This window comes from Pelodiscus sinensis, chromosome 2 (genome assembly GCF_052426305.1).
Source record: "Pelodiscus sinensis isolate ZL-2025 chromosome 2, ASM5242630v1, whole genome shotgun sequence".
NCBI lineage: Eukaryota > Metazoa > Chordata > Testudines > Trionychidae > Pelodiscus > Pelodiscus sinensis.
The window spans coordinates 167,453,227-167,472,637 of NC_143053.1; the positions used below are offsets into that span (position 1 = coordinate 167,453,227).

The 19,411-nt window shown below is 41.1% G+C and overlaps 1 protein-coding gene across 1 annotated transcript in view; it reads right to left on the reverse strand.

Moving 5' to 3' along the window:
• Positions 1-19,411, reverse strand: part of HECW1 (HECT, C2 and WW domain containing E3 ubiquitin protein ligase 1) — a 334,425-nt gene that overhangs the window by 166,100 nt on the left and 148,914 nt on the right. The window contains exon 6 of the mRNA XM_014574083.4: positions 10,679-10,773. Within this exon, the coding sequence (XP_014429569.1) occupies positions 10,679-10,773 (95 nt within the window). The remainder of the gene's footprint in view (positions 1-10,678; positions 10,774-19,411) is intronic.

The window sequence follows — 19,411 nt, forward strand, 5'->3', positions numbered from 1 at the left end:
CTCATGATACCATCTACATGTTTTGTTAGAAATATTTCAGTTAATTTCCTGACATTGTTTCTTGTCAATACAGTACTATAAGCTACTCTATGCATGTGTACCATTGTGCCTATTCAGAGCTACAGTGAAATCAATGCACACTGAGGTCAGGAGAGACACTTGCAGGATAGGGTCCATAGTTTGGAAAAATACTACAGATTTTTTAAATGACATTTATAACTGTTTAAATGACATTTTAATAACTGTTGAAATGACTGTTTAAATGATATTTATAACTGTTTATAAACTCGTGCTATTCCTTAGAATTTTAAAGGGACCTACCATTGCTAACATTCCCTTTATATTGCAAGAGGGGTATAAAGAGGCCTTGTGTAAATAAGAATGAGGATATTGAATTAAAAGGAAGCAATGTGGAAAGGGTTGTATTGCTTTCAATCATATTTAACACACAGATAATACTTGCTTTGTGTGTTAAATATGTACATTTGGCAATTTCTGCGTGAAAAGTGGGACACTGAAAGTTATGAGTGAATGAAAACATGATGCAGTCAACAGTGTTTGTATACATGATTTTTGAGTAGTTGGTTCCGCAGGTATTGAAGGTAGAGGGATTATTTTATGTCCTTTCATTCTTCAATTACCATTTATCTTTCATATCCATTTGTTAGTTCTCCTCTCTCCCCTGCATTTTTTTCTCCACCCCAGGACTATGACACAAAAAATGTTTCTCAGGGGAGGAGGAAAAGGAGAAGGAGGAGAAGAAGGAAAAGAAAATGTTTTATGAAAAAAACAGATTTTTTAAAATTCCTTTTCACTGCTGAAAATCGGAGCTGAAATTCTGTCCCTATTGAAGCCAGGGGCAAAATTCTCACTAACACCACAGAGGCAGGATTTCACCCTGGGTGTTTTACCTTCTCAGCATGGCGTGATCTCCAAACAATAACAAAGAGTGAATTATTCTGCAATGCCTGCATAACTGATTGGTGTGAGACATCTGCAGCACTGTTGTTAGAAACATTACACTTCAATTTATCTATGTAACATTTTTCAGGATTTCTCAAATTTAATTTTTAAATGCCTTTAAGCCACACAAATCATAGCTTGCACTTGCATAGCAATGTCACTTTCCCCCCTTAAACTTGTTTCTCATCTATGGATGTTAAGGTTGTTGGCTTTCAGATCTATGGGAAATGTTTTACTGCAACCCATCTTAGATGACAGCTCAGTCAACAACCTTTGCATTGGGAATTCCAAATGAGATAAGTTTCAAGATGCTTTTCTTTCCTTACCTCTTCTGGGTTTTTTTTACGTTTCAGTAAGTTCCAAACAATCTAAAACCATGAAGCTTGTAGTCATATAAGATTTATTTAGAATAGTCAGGCAAAAGCAGATTAAAGCAAACTAAATGGCATAAAAATCATACCTAGTCCTAAATTCTGTAAAAACCTATACAGGTTCTGATTCAAAGCCCTCTGAAGTCAAAAGGAAAACCTCCATTGACTTCAGTGCACTTTCGATCAGGTTAAAATTAAAAGGTTAAAGTTTAATACAGGTTAAAGTTTAACACGACCTACCTATCACAGAGAGCTTTACATACTTGGATAGTATTATCAGGCAAGACGGAGGCATCAGAAGTGATATCCAGAGCAGATTTAGTAAGCCAGAAATGTCTTCATGAGTCTGAATGTTGTATAGGAGTCATCACAATACAGCATCCATACCAAACTGAAGTTTTATAAGAGCTGTGTTTTATCAAAACTATTATGTGGATCGGAATGCTGGTGGATGACAGCGTACGACCTCAATAAATTGTCAACTTTTCAGAACAGAAGTCTTCGGAGAATCCTCCCTATTTTTTGGCCAAGAATAATTTCTAATCAGGACCTGCTTGCGCGGTGTAAACAAGATGACATCATCATGAAAAGATGCTGGAGATGGATTGGGCACATGCTCAGGAAAGATAGGAGCTCCATCTCAAAGACTGCTGTGCACTGGATCCCTGAAGGGAAGCGAAAACAAGGACGATCCAAAACAACATGGCACCGGACTGTTGAAGTAGAAATGAAGAGCATGAATTACACTTGGGGCGCTATTGAGAGGCTGGCCAGAGACAGACAGAAATGGAGGACCTTTGTTGCTGCCCTATACACCAGTGGGCGTGAAGGACGATGATGATGATGATGAAAGTTTAATATAGTTAAAATTATCGAATCTGGAACTAAGAAGCAAAATAATATCTTTCTAGATAATGCATTTGCTGTCCCTTCAGCTTGTGGGATTTTTCCCTTGTGTTTTTCTGTGCAACATGTCTGAGGCCAAGTATTGAGTCTCCAGACGGGTCTCATTCTCTGTTTTGCTAACCTCAAGAGTCCACCCCTCAAAATGATTAACTTGGTTTTAAAAGCATAGCTGTTTCACAGAACAGAGATATTGTTAATATATTATTTGCCTGGGTTTTGAGTCTTCAGGATCAACATTTTCAAGCTTTCTTTCACAACATTCAGGGCTAGAAATTTACTTTTTAAAACAAAAATAAGCCTGAGATTCTCATGTAATCACATGGCTCCAGGAGTGGGGCTTCAAACATACAAACATGAGAAAACTCATGAAAAAAATCCCATGAGTTAGCAACCCTATTACAATACTGTAATTTTCAGATTTTCTTAGACTTCTTATTCATAACAAATACACTGGTCAAAAAAGTATGTGTTTCCATAGAAATGGGGTATTCCAGTACATCTATTTTAGCATGATCACTTTTAGCTTGTATAAAGTAATTTAGGATTTTATTCACTGCTTTGAATGAACAACATCGGAGTTCATCTTTTTTCTGTACACCTTTTAGAATTTATAAATATCTTCTGAAGACATGCCCACACAAATAATTGTTTCTTAGATTCTATTTGCATCCTTCCCCACTGGGAGCCATCTATTCTTTATTCTAACCCAATCACCACAGTCTGGCACATTTATTGCACTGAACGGACATGTCAGTCTGAAACCAGGTCAGTCTGTATTTAAACAGGCAGGACTATTCTTTTTAAATTCCCTTGTCACTTTATTTCCATATGTAATAGGAATTATTGTCAGATTAAAAACTGTCACAAGCACCTTTCATCTTAAAATTTAAAAAACACTTTACAAACATTAATTAATTCTCATCACGTTGCTGTGAGACAAGGACACAGTTACCCACCTCTGGGGAAATCACAGAAACTGTTAAATAAAAGCATGATCATAAAACATGACAAGAATTGAAGAAGAATGCTTTACCAAATAGAAAATTGCAGGGGACATGTTGTCCTGTACATAGGAGATAAGTTATCAGAGCTAGACTTTGGTCAGAACACAAGAATTAAAACTTTTTTTGCCTTGAGAAAAGTGACATGGAGATTGCAATGACTCAGAACATAGGTTGTACATCTTACTGAGAATATGATTGTGATGGGGCATCCCATATGCTTTATGGAGATATGCTTATTAATATGACATAACTGGAATATGCTTTGTGTGAAATACTTCATGTAAAATAGAGTTCAAAAGCTTGTAATATGATTATTCCATGTCTATGCATGTATCCTTCCTGTATTCGAAGTTAAAAATATATTAGGTATAAATCTGTGTTGTTAACTGCATACATGCTAAGTGAGGGACATTACTAGTACTCAAGGAACTCAGGACAATGATCTGTGAATAGACTTGTTTTTCCTTTGAGCCTGGGAGGATGGGCTTTGGTGGTGGCTACCAAGACATGTAGCCATGTCACCTAATGCTGGGATCCATCTTGGATGCTGTATATTTCCACAAGAGGAGAAGGAAATTTGAGACTGAACACAAAGGATTCCTGCTTTATGAAAACCTTTTTAAGGGTAGTGAGTGCGGTAATCTAGGTCCTCGGTTCTCCCTGGCTACTCCAACTAAGATGACAGCTGAAAACATCTAAGACCGAACTGGGGGAAGAGCTGGATCCCAAGGTGGAAGGCTTTCAAGTCTGTGAAAGAAGCTTATTAGAACAACTTTGAGAGTGAGATATTCCATGTAGCTAATCTCTTTAGATGGTATCGTGAGCTTTCGTGGATCATCTGAAGAAGTGGGATGTGCGCATGAAAGCTCATGATACCATCTACATGTTTTGTTAGTCTATAAAGTGCTACCAGACCATTTGTTGTTTTTGTCTGTAAGGCTGTGTCTAGACTACATGCCTCTGTTGGCAGAGGCATGTAGATTAGACACATAGGCAAAGGCAAATGAAGCCGCAATTTAAATGATCGCGGCTTCATTTACATTTACATGGCTGCCGCACTGAGCCGACAAACAGCTGATCAGCTGTTTGTTGGCTCGCGCGCTAGTCTGGACGTTCCCCCTGTCGACATCAAAGCCCTTTGTCGGCAGCCCCGTTATTCCTCGTGGAATGAGGTTTACCGGGGCTGCCGACAAAGGGCTTTGATGTTGACAGGGGGAACGTCCAGATTAGCGCACGAGCCGACAAACAGCTGATCAGCTGTTTGTCGGCTCGGCGCGGCCGCCATGTAAATGTAAATGAAGCTGCGATCATTTAAATCGTGGCTTCATTTGCCTTTGCCAAAAAAACAAATCTACATGCCTCTGCCGACAGAGGCATGTAGTTTAGACGTACCCTAACAGACTAACTCAGCTACGCCCTGCAGCTCCTAGTCTCTTTAGGGTATTAAGCTTAGTTTGCATTTTCCGTTTTATTCTGTTTAGTAACACTTTGTTCTGTCTGCTGTCTCTTATGACCACTTAAATCCTACCATTTACATGTAATAAAAATAACATTATTAATAAACCCAGTGTAAACAATTGTTACTGGAGGATACGCGTGCGTGCGTGCGTGTGTGTGTGTAAGCAGCTACACATCTCTCTATCTCTCTCTTTACTTTGAGAAATAGGGTGACCAACATGAGCTTACCCTGTACAAAATTTTATACAGAGTAAGACATATTTACCTGGAGCTCAAGTTCTATTGAGTCTGTTCATCTGAATGCTGAAGCAAGTTCTTTCAGCTGATCCTTCCAAGAGCTGATCTGATCCCCATATCTATATTATACTGAGGAGGGTTGTTTGTGAGAAATGCCTGGGTCCCCAACCCCTTTTTCTCCAGTGGAGGGTTTGTATTCTGTACCCAATCACTGATTTTATGAACGTTTTCCTGTGCTTATGTACAATCAAGGGACCTGGGCTGGAACAACAATTCTAAGGGATTGGGGCAAGTCTTCCATTTCCAGAGCTTCTACTCCAAATTATTTATGTTCTACTGATTTTTTAGTATACTAAGCATGCTATGCATACCAACTGTCCTATTTCCCTGGGCATAAAAGGCTTTTCTTTACTGCATGTAGTTGGTCCTGAGCCAGGGACACATCTGATGTGTCACGCTAACTCTTTTGTTCTCTGATATATTACCCAGAATCCATCCCAGGATGCAAAAAGTCATTGGCATTCAGCGTATCATCTGCATTTATAAAGTTGCCTCTTGACACAAATGCTCTGTGCCAATTGCTTCAGAGCTGTCTAATCAGTATGCCTCAGGGCACCCTGAAAATAAATCACAATAGAAAAATAAGGTGTCATGCCATCTTAATGAAACAAACTGTTCAACTAAAGGACAAGTGCCTATTTATTACACACATACAAACACTTTGTACCCTATTTCTACCATCCTTCCCAGATGTGCAGTCTTCAAAGAGACACACAAAATACTCCACTGGTTTAGTACAGGATGCTACTTAGCATTTATCTAAATTAAAATATATCAAAAATCTAAAACCACAATGAAACCCAATTGAGATTAGATTTGTTTTCTGTATGTGGTATGAAGTTTAATTAATATCTGTAGAATGCGTTGAATTCCTCATATGTCAAGGGATATAAATGCAAGGTGAAACTGAGCGCAAATTTAGATGGTAAAGCATCTAAATCTGTAATTAGAAGCTTAATCACACATACTTAGAACCTAAACATTGGTGCTCATGTTTGAAATTTTGGACTTTTTTCCCTATAAAAGTCATACAAAGTTACTCAGGATAGGAAAATATTTGGTGTTATTTTAGTTTGCAAATAAGAGGCATATTCCACTTAGCTTAGTCCCCTCCCTCCCCCAATAGAGATAGCATTGTGAGTACATTTTCCTAAACGGTAACTAAATAACTGTAAATTATTAATTTTCCTCTCTTTTGAAAGATATTATCAGTTTGAGAAATATTCGGTATACTTGCCATAGATGTTAATTGGAATTTAGGTGCTTTGCTGAATCAGGACAAAAATACTGCTGGAACTGGTAATATCCGTGAAAACAAACAAAACGGACAAACACTATAGAAACTACTTTCTTAACCTTTCAGCAAAATCTCTTCCCTTATTTAAAATATGAGAAGTGCACAGAAAATTAAGCAAGGTTGTCAATAATAATTCAGTGACTATAGTTATATTATATTTCAGCTACACTATGGTTATGCCATTTGATTCCACCAGTACATATAAATGGAACGTTCACTATCTCACAGAGTGATTATGGTGTCTATACAATGTTCTTCATGTACCTGGATTCTAAAAAATGCATGCATTACCAAGAGGACAATATGTAACATGAACGTGGAGTTAACCTTCAGGTTATAGGAATCGGAGGTAACTAGAATACAGAAAAGCATAAGTACAGAGTGTAATTGCACTATACAAATGGCTCACTGGGAAATTACTATGAGACTATTCCTGTGACTGAATAAGTGTTCCCTAACTTAAGGAGTAACTATTACCTAGTCAAGTCCTACTGTACTTATTTCTTTTATTTCAGATCAGGGTACTGTGAATTGTTATTTTACATATTCTTGATTCCAAATATCATAAACCATTTTTGACATGTTTGTCTGTATTGTTGTTTGCACACTTTCAGAAAACTTTTGACACAGAGACTTATAAACAAAACAAACAAAAAAACCCACTAAAGTAAGATACAATCTCAGTTTAGTAATCATAATTTCAGAGGCATGCATTTTTAATGTGTACCATTTTATGGTGTTACAATGCAGTAGAGGCAAACTGTAAACATACAAGGCAGCTGAGGTCTATAAGAGCATTGCAACCATTGTTAAAGAAAGATAATATCAAAGGAAAACAAAAAAGCATGACTATTTCAACACGAAAGACTGCAGCTTTAAGATCTTTTAGATTAAGTTTTCCAAGCCTTAGAAATATGGAAAGTCAGCCCTTTCTAAGGAAATAATTGTCACCTTTAAGCTTCCTCTTATAGAAGCTAGTCACAGTATATTTTTCTGCCTGCAGGCATTTTAGATTTGGACTCGCAGCTACTGCATCCCTGTAAATACCATTTTGTATCTGACTCGTACAGCCACTTACCCTTTCAACCAAATAAACATTCTTAGCTCTAATTACTTTTTCCTTTAATTTCCCCTTTCTTTTCTAATTCCTGAGTAAATTACACCACCCTCTCTGCAGGTATGCTAATGAGTAGGAAGGGCAAAGGGCACAGATTGGATGTGGGAGGTACTCTGATTTTCTGATAGCCGCTCTGGTAGTGTTTCTCTTCCCCAGCATGGCTGCATCTCATAAGATGCATAACTTGGTCTTGTATTGGTAAGATATGTTAAAAAAATGCCTGATTTGCATTCTTTTGTGTGCTTAATTGGAATGCCCTGATAGTGTATTTTACACAAACCTTTTTACATAGTCTTAACAGTTGAGCTGTGTGACAACTATTTGAAGGTTAATCTTTTCTTGCCTCCATATCCCATGCTTCTACTCCTATTGGTCTGAAAGAAGCTATATTAAATTATCATTATTATAGCTGTCTTGTGAAAAATGTACTGGTGACTTACTATTGCTATGGTTAACATGGACATGTATGGAGGCAGCATGATCTAGGGAGTTGTACACTGATCCGGAACTCAGAAGACCTGGGTTCCACTTCTTGCTTTGCCACTAGCCTGCTGGGAACCTTGAATAAACAGAAATGGAGGGCTGGAAGGGACCTCCAAAAGTCATCTACCAGACCTCTGCACTGATGAAAGACCTAGTAAAGCTATATCATCCCTGAGAGGTGTTTATACAACTAATATTTAAAACATCTGAAGCCAGAAGGACAACCATAGCACAAGAGAAGCGAGCACTCCGTAAAGCCAGAGTTGCAAAAGCTGCAACAGTGGTGCCCACACATGTCTGCCCGACATGTGGCAGAACATTCCGTGCCCGTATCGGCCTTATCAGCCATTTGCGGACACACCATGGACAGTCCATAACCCGTTAGATGTCAAGGTCCTCTTCGAATACGATGGACGAACAACAACATTTAAAAGCTTTGAATGATGGGGACTCCACAATCACCATTGGAAGCCTATTCCAGAGCTTAACTATGTTAACTTGTGTGACGGACCCGCGGGGATCCGCACTGCGGAGGGGGAGGCCCCGCACTGCAGAGGGGGAGGCCCCGCCCTACCCGCAGTGGGGAAGGCGAGCTGGCGCTGCGGCTGGTTGGGGCAGTCCCGGCCTCTGGTTCAGCAAGACTGGGGCCGAAAGGAGGAGCGGCACAGCCCCACCACACAGGAGGCGGGGCCAAGTCTCGCCGATGCTCCCCGGTGGGACAGAGAGGGAGCGCACGGTCAGGCGAGTGCAGGGAGGCTCAGGGGGTGGGGCTCCTGACGCTCCGCCCGATGTCCCAGAACGGGACGGCGCAGAGGGGAGGGGCGCCAACGCTCGGTGTCCGCCCCCGGGCAGTTTGAAAAGCGGCCTGGCCAGAGGCACCATGGGTGCACACGGAGGAGGCGGCCCTGTCCTGGCTGAAGGAGGGAAGACCTGCCCCTGCGCTGGAGGAACCAGAGTGGGACTCATGGGCCACCGGAGAACCAAGGAGGACCAGAGGCGGATCAAGCAGGGTTAAGGCCCCACGGCAGTTTCCTGGGCCAGACCACCCGGGAGGAGGATAGGAAGCAGTCTGGGGCGGTGCGCCTCTGGCTCCCGTGGATGGATGAGTTTCGGGATTAACCCCCGTCCATTGTGCAAGGGGAGCATCACACCCTGCACTTAGGGCCCCGGGCTGGGACCCAGTGGAGAGGGCGGGCCTGGGTTCCCCTTCCCCCACCCGCTCCTATCCCAAGGGTTTACAGCCATGCCAGTAAGCCGGAAACCCCACCCAGCTACTACATACTTTTTCTGGACCCCGCCCAGGGTACAGGCTAGACTTCAGGGTGGTGGACCCTACTCAACCCTTTCACAGGGCGACTCACGGGTTCGCTGAACCTCCCTCCCGATTAGGTAGAGGGAGATCGCACCCAAGGACCTGTCCCGAGGGCAGGGGACCCAAGAACCAGACCTAAGTCAGGCGGTGGGTCCACTGAACCCTCCTTCCAGGGGGGAGGGGGTGGTCGCACCCTTAATACCTGTCACAGCTAGTTAGAAAGATTTTCCTAATATCTAACTTTGATCTCCCTTGCTGCACATTGAGCCCAGTACTTCTTGTCCTACCCTTCAATGGACAAGGAAAACAATTGATCATTATCTTCTTTATAGAAGTCTATAACATATTGGAAGACTTTTAGATTGCTTTTCTCTTCCCCCTCCGACCCCATCTTTTCTCAAAACTAAGCATGTCATTTTTTCAACCTTTCATCAATAGTCAGTTTTTCTAAATCTTTTCTCATAATTGTTACTCTTCTCCGAACTCCTTCCAATTTGTCCATCTCCTTCCTAAATTGTGGTGATGCCCAAAATTGGACCCATTATTTCAGCTTGGGCTGTACCAGTGCTGAATAGAGTGGGACAATTACCTCACAGAATCATGTTAGCCTCTTTTGTAGCTCCTTCATATTGATGACTCATATCCAGTGTGTGATCCACTATACCCCCAAGCAATAAATTATGTATTTGATTTTTGTTTCCCAAATGAATTACTTCACCCTTTATTGATTTCATCTTGATTAATTCAATCCATTTCTCCAATTTGTTATGGTCATTTTGAATTTTAAACTTGTCTTCCAAAGTCACTTCCCTGTCTCTTTGCCTCGGTTTCGCCATCTGTAAAATAATACTGATTTCCTTTGTAAAGTGCTTTGAAAAGCATGTAAAAGAGGTGAGAATTATCATGATTAATAAAGGAATACACATTTCATACAATAAGACATGAAGTAAGAAGAATGAAAAGCAAACAAAGGTATTTAAATGGTATATGAAAAAAGGGAAAGAATGTCCCTTCATACATGTAAAACTATCATAAATAATTCTGGGGCAAAGAAAACTGATCGGAGAAAACTGAGGTAGATGTTTTTGTGACCTGGGAAAAGAGTGACATCACCAATCTAGAACACAGAGGCTAGCCTCTAGTATTTAAAAAAAAGACAGATTTTTTTTAAAGAAGACATTTCATGATGATGCTTTGTATAAGGACGTGTGCGCTATTTCTTTAAATCTGTATCATAAAGTCAGTCAGAAGGGTCCTGATTATTAAGGCTTATGAACAGAAACTGCTAGTATGTTAAATAGCTGACTTCCCTGTTCCTCTTGGATTAACACAAGCTTGATATACCTAAATGCCAGAGAATTTAAGAGCAAAAAGTCATAACCAAAAGTTATACAAAGGACAGGCAAGGAAAGCAATACATTGCATAATAACAGCTAGAAAGAATAATTGAGAAATAGAAAAGTAACTTACGGGAGCAGAACTGTTTTTCACTGTGACACTGGGGGTCGTAGCTCGTAGTGCTCCACTCACTCCATGGTAGTATTTGAAGCAGATCTTTGTTTCAGCTAAAAAATAAAATGATTTTACATTAGAAATGTTACCAGGGAGAAGTTTTGTAATCTGTTGCACTTTGGCTGCAGCATGTCCATTCACAAGGGTTAATGGGCAGACAAATAGAAGATTTTGTCTTCATCTGGTAGTCAGGTTAGGATACTGCAGATAGGCTCAAACACTGTTTTTTCCTGTTGTCTTGGAAGGGATATAAAAGTTGTTTGGTCCCTATATTATATAAGAGTTTAATCATCAACCTCTTCTGAGCAGTATTTACCAATTCTGTCTGAAGTCTGCACAGTGTGATAAGGATTTCTTCAGGCTAAAACCATAGGAATAAACTCCTCATGATTCAGAGGGTAAGCCAAATGTTAATTGACGAGGTGAGGAAGAAACTTTATTTATGGGAAGTTTATTCCATATTTGTACATTATGAGATTTCTCTGACTCATGCTGGTTCTGGCCACTATCAGACATAGGTCAATGCAGATGACAGGTCTGACCTGGTATAACAATTCTTGTGTTAAAGCATTTCTCACAAACAGTGCTAAGCCATATGTTTTCAAAGGGTGTGTCTAGACTACCTAGTTTTGTCGACAAAAGTGGACTTTTGTCAACAAAACAATACCAGCGTCTACACTACCGCGGAGTTCTGTCGACATAACGTCGACAGAACTCAGTGGTTTTGTCGACGCTGTTATACCTCATTTTATGAGGCATAACACTTTCTGTCGACAGAACTCTGTCGACAGAAGGTGTTATTGCCTGTAACACTGTGTCCAGACTACGGAGTTCTGTCAACAAAGCGGCTTGCTTTGTCGACAGAACTCCATGTGTCTGGACGCAAATTGTCGACGGAAGTTTTGTTGACAGTATCTGTCGACAAAACTTCCGTCGACAAAACGCGGTAGTCTAGACATATCCTTAGTGTATCTCCATTGATTTCAACAGGCTTAGCATGAGATCTTTAAGAGCCTTGCCAGTACTAGCGGCATACACACCGACTCCATGGGGGCTGAATACCCACCAGCAACCCCCTATCAGTGCCTCCCCTTCCCCCCAGTGTTTCCGCCTGCTGCGGATCAGCTATTTCATAGTGTGGAAGAGGTGCTGGGGGAAAAGGGATGGTTGAGAATAGGGCATTCTCAGGGGAGGGGGAAGAATGAGGAGAGAATGAGGGGACCAAGTGAGCCAGGATGAAGGTGGGGTCTTGAAGGAAAGGGTGGAGGGAGCGGCTTGGCACGGGTGGGGCAGGAAGGCAGCCGCCCCCAGCATATTAGAAAGTCAGCCATTCTGACTAGCAGGAACATTAGCAAAGTGATAATATTCGAGGGTTTAGCAGCATACTCTTTCCAGTTTTGTTATCTCTCAGCTGAATGTACTAATTTAAAGAAGTCCACCTCAATTACTGAATCAAGACATGGAAGGAAGGAAATCAGCTTTTCTTTTAATGGTTGTGCTACGATCCATCACATGATCAACTACAAGAAAAGGTGTCTTCCAGTCATCCTGGAGCCCTGGCTAAATTTTCTTGTCTTTCCACAGGACACTACATAGATATCAATATGAACACTGTTCAAATATATTTTCACTGGAGTAGAGAATAGTACAGAGTAGGGCAACAAAAATGACAAGGGGTGTGGAACAGCTTCCATATGAGGAGAGATTTAAAAGACTGGGACATTTCCCCTTGGAAAAGAAATGACTCTGGGTATGTCTACACTACAAAGTTAATTCGAACTAATTGACGTTAGTTCGAATTAACTTTGATAGGCGCTATACTAGCGCTCCGCTAGTTCGAACTTAATTCGAACTAGCGGAGCTCTTAGTTCAAACTAGGTAAACCTCATTCCACGAGGACTAAGCCTAGTTCGAACATACTAGTTCGAATTAAGGGGTGTGTAGCCCCTTAATTCGAACTAGTGGGAGGCTAGCCCTCCCCAGCTTTCTCTGGTGTCCACTCTGGCCAACACCAGGGAAACTCTATTGCCCCCCTCCCGGCCCCGGAGCCCTTAAAGGGGCACGGGCTGGCTATGGTGCCCGTGACAAGTGCAAGCCTGCCAGTACCCAGCTAGCAGACCCTGCACCTGGCACGGCTCGAGCCAGCCATCCGATGCCCCCCAGCCCTCCCCCTCTTCCCGGGACCAGGCTGGCAGCTCCCAGGAGCTTGCCCGGGACCGCAAGAGGCGGGCAACCGCCTGGTCTAGTGTGGACATCGTGGACCTCGTCCACGACCTCCGCACTAGGCACAGGAAAGTGGCCGGCTAGGGCAGGAGAGCTGCCAGCCTGGCCACCCAGGAGCAGGTGTGCATGAAAATCAAGGTGGTCCACTGAGACCCCTGACCCTGAGCTCTGAGTTTACAATGGCCGTACTGGGTCAGACCAAAGGTCCATCTAACCCAGTAGCCTGTCTGCCAACAGCGGCCAACCCTAGGGACCCTGGAGGGGATGGACCGAAGACAGTGACCAAGCCATTTGTCTCGTGCCATCCCTCTCCAGCCTTCCACAAACCTTGGGCAGGGACACCACTCCTACCCCCTGGCTAATAGCACTCCATGGACCCAACCTCCATGACTTGATCTCACGTCCCTTTAAACTCTGTTCTAGTTGTAGCCTTCACAGCCTCCTGCAGCAAGGAGTTCCACAGGTTGACTCTTTGCTTTGTGAAGAACAACTTTCTGTTACTAGTTTGAAGCCTGCTACCCATTCCTTTCCTTTGGTGTCCTCTAGTCCTTCTATTATGGGAACTAATGAAGAACTTTTCTGTATGCACCTCTCCACCCCACTCGTGCTTTTATAGACCTCTATCATATCCCCCCTCAGTCTCCTCTTTTCTAAGCTGAAAAGTCCCAGTCTCTTTAGCCTCTCTTCATATGGGACCTGTTCCCAACCTCTGATCATTTTAGTTGCCCTCCCCTCTCCCACCCTCTCTCTTCCCCTCTCCTACCTCCTTTTCCCAGTCTTCCCCAGTTTTGTTCAATAAAGAGAGATTCTATTTTTGACCACACGTTTTCTTTATTTTGTACATCAGGAAGGGGGGCTAGGGAAGGGTAAATGGAAGGAGGTGAGGGAGGAATGGGGTATGAGACCCCGATGGGGAGGACTGGGCTGGCTCTGTGGGCTTCTGGGGCTGGAAGCTCTCCTGCAGCCCCCCAATTGCCCTCTCTCCCCAGATGGCAGCCTGCGGCAAGTGCAGCCGGGCTGATGGCCGAGTGCTGTGATGTGCCCAGTGTGGGTACTCCGGGCAATCCAAGCCAGAACTGCTTTGCATGCAGGGCATCCCTGAGAACTGTCTGTCCGGGGTGGGGGTCGGGTCCGTTTAAGCACAGCCCTCGGCTAGCCTGAGGCAGCAGCTCCACACTCTAAGTCCTCATCTGATACCCTGCTGGCACTGCTTCCGGCCATCCTTTACCCCGGTTCAGGGTCCACTTAATGTGGACATGCTAGTTCGAATTAGCAAAACGCTAATTCGAACTAGTTTTTTAGTCTGGATGCGTTAATTCGAACTAAGCTAATTCGAACTAACTAATTCGAACTAAGTTAGTTTGAATTAGCGCTGTAGTGTAGACATACCCTCAGAGAGCATATGATAGAATTCTATAAAATCATGATAGGTATGGAGAAAGTGAATAAGGAACTGTTATTTATTTTAAAACAAGAGGAAATACTTCTTCACACAATGCACAGTCAACTTGTGGAACTTGTTGCCAGGTGGTTTTGTGAAGGCCAAAACTATAAAAGGGGTCACAAAAGACCTAAGTTAATTAATGTGGGTTAAGTCATCAATGGCATACCATGCCCTCAACTTCCCTAGCCTCTGATAGCTTCAAACTTTTCCTCTCCTACTTCTGTTTTTCCTAGACTGGTTTTTCTATGGGTGGGGGAAATCTGAGATGTTGTTAAGGCAATTGTGCAGTGTATTAAAAAACTGAACAAGAGTTACTGAAAACAGATAACTTGACCTCTCTACAGAGTTCAAATCTCTGGATAATTCAAGGCCTACCATATGTTGTTACTTCTCCCATATCAACTTTACAAAGCGACCTGGGAATTCCTGTTAAATATCAGCTCATCATTATTTCTATTAATGACAGGGGATGGATCACTTGGTGATTGACTGTTCTGTTAATTTTCTCTGAAGCACCTGGTGGCATTAACCACTGTCAGAAGACGGGATTCTGGTATAGATGGACCATTGATCTGACCCATATAGCCTCTCTCATGTCATTATCTCATGTCATACAATCAAAAGTATTAACATTAAAAATAGAAGAGATAAAGGAGATGTTCTATACCCCTCTGAATATACAGTAGGTTCTTCTGTTATCTTGGTGTGAAAATACTACTAAGACACTTCATTGTGGATGTGTTTAAATTAAGAAACATGTGAGTACCTAACACTATATTGTTCTCGGTAACACTCATGCCTTTGAAAATTGAGATCTCATTTAATTCCAAATTCAGTATCTAAAAATGGGTACCATATGGAAAGAAGCCAAACAAATGAGCCAAAATGGAGAGTTCAAAGGACTGTTGGGTAACATGAAGGTTTACTGATGTTTACTACATTTCTAAAGCTTCAGAAGTTTAATATAGCCAATAGATCTAAAATTCTGAGTGTTTATCCAAGGCTTTTCTTAGCCTCTTTGGCATGCTTAATTGGGTTGCAAACATCAGGGCTGTGTCTACACTGGCACCCTTTTCTGGAAAAGGGATGCTAATGAGACACTTCGGAATTGCAAATGCCGCGGGGGATTTAAATATCCCCTCCGGCATTTGCATGAACATGGCTGCCACTTTTTTCCGGCTCGGGGCTTTGCCGGAGAAAAGCGCCAGTCTAGATGGGATCTTGCGGAAAATAAGCCCTTCCTACAAAAAATAGATTACAAAACCTCCTAAACTCAACTACTAGGAAAGACTAAACAGCAGTGTTCTCCAGGGAGACAGGGAATCTCGGTGTCTTTTACTATTTGGTGTTTTCATTTCTGCTTGATAGGGAAGTTTGATAGACATGAGACAGTTTAACAATCTGATTGCAATTTACTGCAATGACATTTTCTCTTCCAGTTAAGCAGCAGCATGACTAAGCCTGAGCTAAGCATTTTTGAGCACACAGCACCTGTCAGACAGAAAAACAGGACAGCATCCAAAAAACAAACAAACAAACAAACAAAAACAGTCATTGATGAGCAATTTAATCTGTTACAAAAATAAGGGTTGTGGCTGTTGCTGGACAGAATTCCTACATAAAATATTAAAATATCAAAATTGACAATAAATAGGCTATGCCTGGGGAAAGACTGAACCTAATCAGAGAAAAAACACTGAAGGAAAACTGTGTTATGACACACAAATGGAGTTCACTGTAGAAGTCCTATAAAATCAGCATAGTACTCACCCTTGTGATATTAGTTTGATCAGGTTTGCATAGTATGGTCTTTAATTACAGCAGTCATTGTCAGCATTCATTACAGATAGAACTATGTAGTAACTAGGGCCCTAAAATTATGAGCTATTACTATGTAAGAATTGATCCACGCAGAGGCCAACCACCTACACCTGCTATCACTTATTCCGTTAGCAGAAGTAACAGAGGTCTGAGAGCTGGATCTAAAGATTCCAAGCTTGATGAAGCATGTGGATGCCACTTGAAAGAATTTCAGGCTTCTCTTTAAAAAACCTAGGAAATTACACTGATATGTGCATATACACACAAAGTAAAATTAACAAAATATTAAGATTGCAAAGTTAGGAAAATCAGAAATTAGGAAACACCTGAATGAAGGTGGCCTGTGCCACCTCAATTCTTTCTTTTTCTATATGAATTGTGATATAGTCTTTAATATCCACATAGTGAATACAGGTTGAACGTCTCTAGTCTGGCACTCTTGGGACCAGACTGGTGCCAAACCAGAGAATTTGCCTAACCACGGGAGGCCAATATCATCCAGCAGCATTATTAACACTTCCTATTTTTACTGAGCTTTTAGAAGATATTTAGGGGTAAATTATAGCTAAATAGCAGCACAGAACACTAAGAGCAAGGACTGGTGGTTGTAAACAAGTTTTATGAAACCATAAGAAACAGCCACACACATTATAAGTGGACATCAAACTAACTAAAATCATGCCGGACCACAGATGTTGCTGGACCAGAGAGTGTCAGACTAGAGAGATTTACCTCTATTACATCCATTTGAGCACTTTTTTACAAAACCGTGTGTGGGAAAGAGTTGGTTTTGACAAAGCTATCATTTCAAAAACATTTTGCAAAAAAAGAATGTGGAAAATGTGGCTTCTTGACTTTTTTTTAAAACAAAAAAAGTTCAATTTTCAGGTAAAAATGACTTTATTTAGAAATTTATCTTAGGGATAATAAAAAAATTAAAAGGGCTGAAATTAAAACAAAACATTTTGAAATTATTGTTAAATATTTTGATTGATTCCGTTCAGTTTTTTAAAAAAAAATTATCTTTGCTTACTGAAAATTTGAGAGATTTTAATCTCTCATCACGATTTGGGAGAGAAAACATTTTAAAATTTCAACAAATTCTTTTAAAACAGGAAAACTTGTCCTGCACTAGTGAATATGTATTAATAAATTACTACAATGTTAGACTTTTGTTGCCCTTCAACATATATGCTAAGAAGCTGAAAATACAAAGGAAGTGTCTTCCTTTCCTACCACCACTAAAAGAACCAACCAGAAACTTAACTAAGCACTCCTGAATCCCAGTTTAGTTCCCCATCTACTGGGCCATGTTATCTCTCACATAAACCATCATTTATCATAACTTTGAGACTCAGTGTGTTAATAGAAAGTTCACTGAGATTCATTATATATCTTGTCTCAAATGTTGACAGATGGTTCCAGTGGGATAATTACAGAATGTGTACTGATAGAAATGGTACAAAAGTTAGTGAGTGGTTAGGTAACACATGAAATTGGTAGTGGGATGTGGAGAAGGTTTTTGGTTCATACCCAGTTCAGGATAGTAGATACACAATGAGTAATTGTGTGGCAAGCCAGGGTATGAATCTAGAGTGCACTAACTTGCTGTGTAGTAACATACTGCTATAGCTCGACAGTCCCAGCATGTAGTCTGGGTAGTACTATTTGAAAGTGCAGTCACTAAGCAACATACGAGGACATTCACTGCACTGTGGCAGTATCTACACAGGCCATTACTTTATAGCAAACTGGTGTGCTGCAGTTTTACATCCTGGCTTCTTGCCAAGTAACTTACAGTATAGGCAAACCCTCTTACTTGTTCAGTGACCCATGGGAAATGTGTAAGTTTCTTCAGTTTCTAGTGGATAGGCCACAAAATCCCAAACATTGTATTTGCTATCTAGTTTCACAACTAAAGTTTGAAAGTTAGTTCGAACTAACGTCCGTTAGTTCGAACTAACTTTGTAGTGTAGACATACCCTGAATGATTAAGAGATTCACACATCATGTTTTCACACAACAAAGACTGTTCACTGCTGTCATATTACAAATACTGTAATGCAAATCAAAGGAGATGAGAAATTACTAATGAATGCAGGTCACATTAGGGCTGATGATTATTTCTCTCTTTAACTACTGTACTGACCCCCACTGCAGAGTAACACTGACTGGTATGGGATACACTTTTAGGTACAGTACTCGTTAATATTGTCTGGGTATCAAGAGTTTGAGGGCAAGTGTTATAAGTGCTTCAGAGTTTGGGCTTTCCAGGCTCTGGCTTCAGGTAAATGAAGGAAAGTTCTAGCAGACAACACAGGGACAAATACTCTAGTTACATATTTTAAGGTTTAGTGGCAAAAAGAATATACTGAGAATTACCAAACCTCAATGTGATGCCTTAAGGCTCAAAAGGAAAGAGTAAGCCTCTATTTTCTTTTCAGGGTTCCTTTACACACATTTTGTGGTGGTGACATAGTCTTATGGTATGATTTTTAATGCTGTTATATCAGTCTTACGGCAGTGTAAAAGCAAGAGAAAGATATGGCAGGAAATCTGTGTAACTTAGTGGAGAATGAGGTCTGTACATCTTTGGTCTCATGCACTTTGCCTCAGTTCCGTCTTTGGGCATTTGTGGCGTCAGCTAGTAATCATTTTGGGCTCTCTTCACATTGCCATCCTGCTGCTTTGCTACAATAAATGATAACAAACTGAAGTATTTTAATTTCATCATTAAATACCTTTCCTAAATATAAGCATCAGTGAATAAAAAGGAACACAACTGTAATTATGAAATGATTGGAATTCCTTTGAGTTTGATTATTCATTCTTTTCCTACCTGTCAATTGGAAAACTACATTCTTAGAGGACTATTCTCTTCTCAGTACACTAGAGATTTACCTGCTAACTCCTATTAGCATTAATTAATCAGAAGGAAATAGACCTTTTCAGTCTATACACTAGCAAGCAATTCTCTTTCCTCTCCCCCGCTGAAACACCCATCATTGTGTTCCTTACCTAAATCCGTTAGTCTTCAAAAAAGAGTTATGTGTCATTGATGCTTTCTTAGGTATACCTCTTTCCACTCCCTTTCTTTGTGAGAAGGAAGAATATAGCATCTGGCTTTCATAAGATAAAGGAATTACAAAACAGAGAAACCAGTGGGAAGAGAAGAGCTCCTACAGAAATTCACTGAGCCAAAT